The 3,852-nt window shown below is 37.9% G+C and overlaps 1 protein-coding gene across 2 annotated transcripts in view; it reads left to right on the forward strand.

The window, feature by feature from the left end:
• Nucleotides 1-723: 723 nt before the first annotated feature.
• LOC106875394 (mitochondrial fission 1 protein) overlaps nucleotides 724-3,852 on the forward strand; it is a 17,330-nt gene continuing 14,201 nt past the window's right edge. The window contains exons 1-2 of one of the 2 annotated variants that reach the window (XM_052974772.1): nucleotides 739-878; nucleotides 3,133-3,361. In XM_052974772.1, coding sequence (XP_052830732.1) covers nucleotides 3,227-3,361 — 135 coding nt within the window. In that variant the 5' untranslated portion in view covers nucleotides 739-878; nucleotides 3,133-3,226. Of the gene's footprint in view, nucleotides 879-3,132; nucleotides 3,362-3,852 lie in introns of both variants that reach the window. The other variant, XM_014923503.2, reaches the window with a different exon arrangement.

The raw sequence follows: 3,852 nt of genomic DNA on the forward strand, positions 1-3,852 counted from the left end.
GGATTCTTCAATATTCTGTGAAGTGAGAGCAGAATCGTGGGAAACTAAAACAAGGAAATACATGACGATTGAATTGTTAGATTGAGAAAGTGTGTACGTGTGCGCGCATGTAAATATAATTTGAGATAGTGTCCTGGTGATGCAGAGAGAGAGAGAGAGTGAGAGTGTGGAGGCGCAATGGCCCAACTGGTTAGGGCAGCAGACTCGCGGTCATAGGATCGCGGTTTCGATTCTCAGACCGGGTGTTGTGAGTGTTTATTGAGCGAAAACACCTAAAGCTCCACGAAGCTCTGGCAGGAGATGGTGGCGAACCCTGCTGTACTCTTTCACCACAACTTTCTCTCACTCTTACTTCCTGTTTCTGTTGTGCCTGTAATTCAAAGTGTCAGCCTTGTCACACTGTGTCACGCTGAATATCCCCGAGAACTACGTTAAGGGTACACGTGTCTGTGGAGTGCTCAGCCACTTGCACGTTAATATCACGAGCAGGCTGTTCCGTTGATCGGATCAACTGGAACCCTCAACGTCGTAAGCGACGGAGTGCCAAGCCAACAACAACGATGCAGTGAGAGAGAGATAGAGAGAGGGAGTGAGAGAGACAGAGACAATACGTGTGCGCTGTGTGTGAGACTTACACAGCATGAGAGAAAGCGAGAGGGGAAGTCGAAGCGAGTGTGTGCGTGTAAGGGTGTTTTGGACACACACACACTGATACACAACAGACACACAAACATACCTACACACATCGAAAGAGGGGAAGGGAGAGAAAGCTAAGGAAGGGAAATCACTCTTCTATTCACGGAGGAGTCCACTTTATAGTATCTATCATGGATGCCGAAGCTATCATTTCTGATTATGTTTCTCCTGAGGATTTGAAGGTCTGTCTTATATATGACTCCTCTTATTGTCTACCGTTCTCATTTCTCGCTATCCTTATTTATTATTCTATAATATTAATAATAATGTTATTATTGCTGTTGTCCTTCGTCCACTTCTATTGACTTTCATTGTTATTTATGTGGAGGTCGTACTTCCCTGACACTCGATCTTGTGTCTTGCTTCATCTGGTCAGCCCTCATTTTTTGTATAGACCGTAATTATCTCATCTGGTGTCTCTCCTCTTTTCTTAAAAGACGGCAGGGGATGTTGATTTGCAGAAGGTTTCGACTACTGCTTCAAAATACATTGAAATATAACTAAGGAATATCTAAAATATTGATACGCTGTCAATGTAACTAAATGGAGTCGTTAATTAACGAAGATAGTAAAACTTAAGTTTTCATTACAAAAAAGGTCACCGAATCATCTTTAGTTTTTCTGATAAATTCTGTTAAAGGAGATCTTTGATAATTATAACGTACTACTTTCATGCCTTTATGCTAACCTTTGTTTATAACGTGCCACTTTCACTTTGCCATATACAGTTTTGTATGACAGCTTGCCGTAGAATTTAATTTAAATACTGTACTACGACCAGTTTGTTTGTACATAGAGGGATATTTTTTGGGTGCTATCAAGAATTACTTTTTGTTGTTCATTTTTGGGTTGTTGTTAGTAAGAAGCTGCGATTTGCATCGAGCAAACTGCATCGAGACATCATTGGGGAGTATAAAAATACTAGAAATTGTTCACCGTAATAATAATAATAATAATGATGATGATGATGATGATGATAATGATGTTTCTATCCAGTATCGCATTTTGGGCGATTCTTGAATCTCTTAATATTTACGATGACTTTTTCAACAGTTAACTAATCTAAAAAAAAAAAAAACAAGAAAACAAAACAAAACAAGAAGACTGCATTTAATTACTTTTGTTTAATCATTCAGGTGCTGCAAATAACATTATGTTTCAATAATTAAAAACCTTGTACTATGGTGGATTTCAATTAATATTTCAAATGTAATTCATCGGAACATACGCGTACTTAATGCTTTGTACGAAATCATATCAGTACTTAGTTTCTCGTTTGTCTACATTATCTATTTCTCTCTTTCTGGACTTAATTTGAGAAGAAAAAGAAAAAAACCCCATAATAGTTTTTATCTATATCTTTCTTACATCCGCTTTTTATTACAGGATTATGAAATATCAAATATAATTTACATTCGCACAAATATTTTCTATTCGATAATATTATTGTCAACAGTTTGTCATAGTTTTTGCATTTCCTAACCTAATGGCAATCGCATAAAATCCCTCAAATATGGTAACAATTATAGATTTTAAATTTATGAATCAACACTAATAATATTTTACTGGTATTTTACCGTATCGGTCTTCTCCGGTGGAATGAAACATGTTTTTTTAATGCGACGCTCCGATATTTGAACACTCTCCGGTATACTGATCGGAGGACAACGGTAGAATAAAAAAGTAAAAACGAAATTAATTATGGACATGTAAGTACTTCCAGTGTTAGTTGCAATCTTCCTTCAATTACATGGAAGGCTTAGACCGGACATTGTTTGCGAACAGTCGGAACTATGACTTAGCTAATTCTTTTTTTTTTCTACGCCTCTTACTACGTCCTTTGCAAATCGGAACGGTTTTCCTGTTGATCTGGGGTGTTTAGATTCGATTGATATACTTATACAGAGGCACTAAGCGACTGTTATTCTACAATTTCTAGATCTTCTGCCTTTTGTGCTTTTCATTACGATTCCATTCTAATGTAGACAGCTTTATAAGGATGCACAAGATTTTAGTGTATATGTTCTCTCCGCTACTCGGGTTTAATTCACAAGTTTCCAAGTTTATGTGTGTGTGGAATGGGCGTAAATGAGGAATCATTCACAGAAGTGATCGTTCTTTGATGCATATTGAACTCTAAATCAATTCTATTTTCACGTTTCTGTCCAGTCTTACGTTTTCTGTTGTTGTTTACTCCCCTCCTCCGCAAGTCTTTGGTCCAAGGCGTTCCCAGAGATGACCATCTCATCATTTACTCAGTCAACGTGCATCCAGAAACATCCTTTCCCTTTTAATTGCAACAGCGTGTGCCCTGAGGGGGGATTTGGTTGCTGTTTCTAGCGGGTCAAGCAACTTTATAGAGAGCTCTTTCTTACCGAGCTAAACTGCATTAATCGTTAAATTCATTATAAGTTATCGTTTATTCTTCTATTTCAGCTCGTATCTTTTGTCATCAAGTCCAGTCACACAGTAGTTTCATTTGAAGTGTCTGCATTTCATATCCTGTCTAGGATAGGACAAGTTATGTTCCATGTTGTGCGAGAACAAAACAATTTGGATTTTTCAATATCGATCGAGCACACTGAAGATCAATAAGAGAGAGAGAGAAGGGAAGAAGTGTGTGTGTTACAGTGAATTAAATGAATTAACAATCTTAATAAAATTCGTTAAGTATTTTTTTCCATTCACGTCTAGGATATTTTTATAGGAGTATACTAATTTTTAAAGCACACCGTCTGTCCACTACTTGCTTTTAACTCCTATCGTTAATGTGGATGTTTGACTTAATCTGTCGCTTGGTCTGTCTAACATTTATCACCAGGCACTTCGGGTATCTTTAACCGTTGTTAACACCCAGCAGGCTGTTATTTTTTTGTGTGTGTTTTCGTTAATGGGTGAGGATCTTTATATTGACCGATTCTATTCTGTTGCAAACATTCGACCAGGTCACTGCTTTAGACATCCCTTTGTCCCTCCCTTCCATGAGTCTCGGAGGCCTTGCAGGAGGTCATGGCACGGCTTTCAGGAAAACAAAGCATGAACTCGGCGAAAATCGGCATTAGCCGGAAACTGAGCGCCAAAATGAATCTGAACTCTGATAGCGATACTACAGACCAATACCGAAGGATCAGCATATAGGCGATATATATATATATA

The sequence above is a fragment of the Octopus bimaculoides genome, chromosome 19, assembly GCF_001194135.2.
Source record: "Octopus bimaculoides isolate UCB-OBI-ISO-001 chromosome 19, ASM119413v2, whole genome shotgun sequence".
Lineage (NCBI taxonomy): Eukaryota > Metazoa > Mollusca > Cephalopoda > Octopoda > Octopodidae > Octopus > Octopus bimaculoides.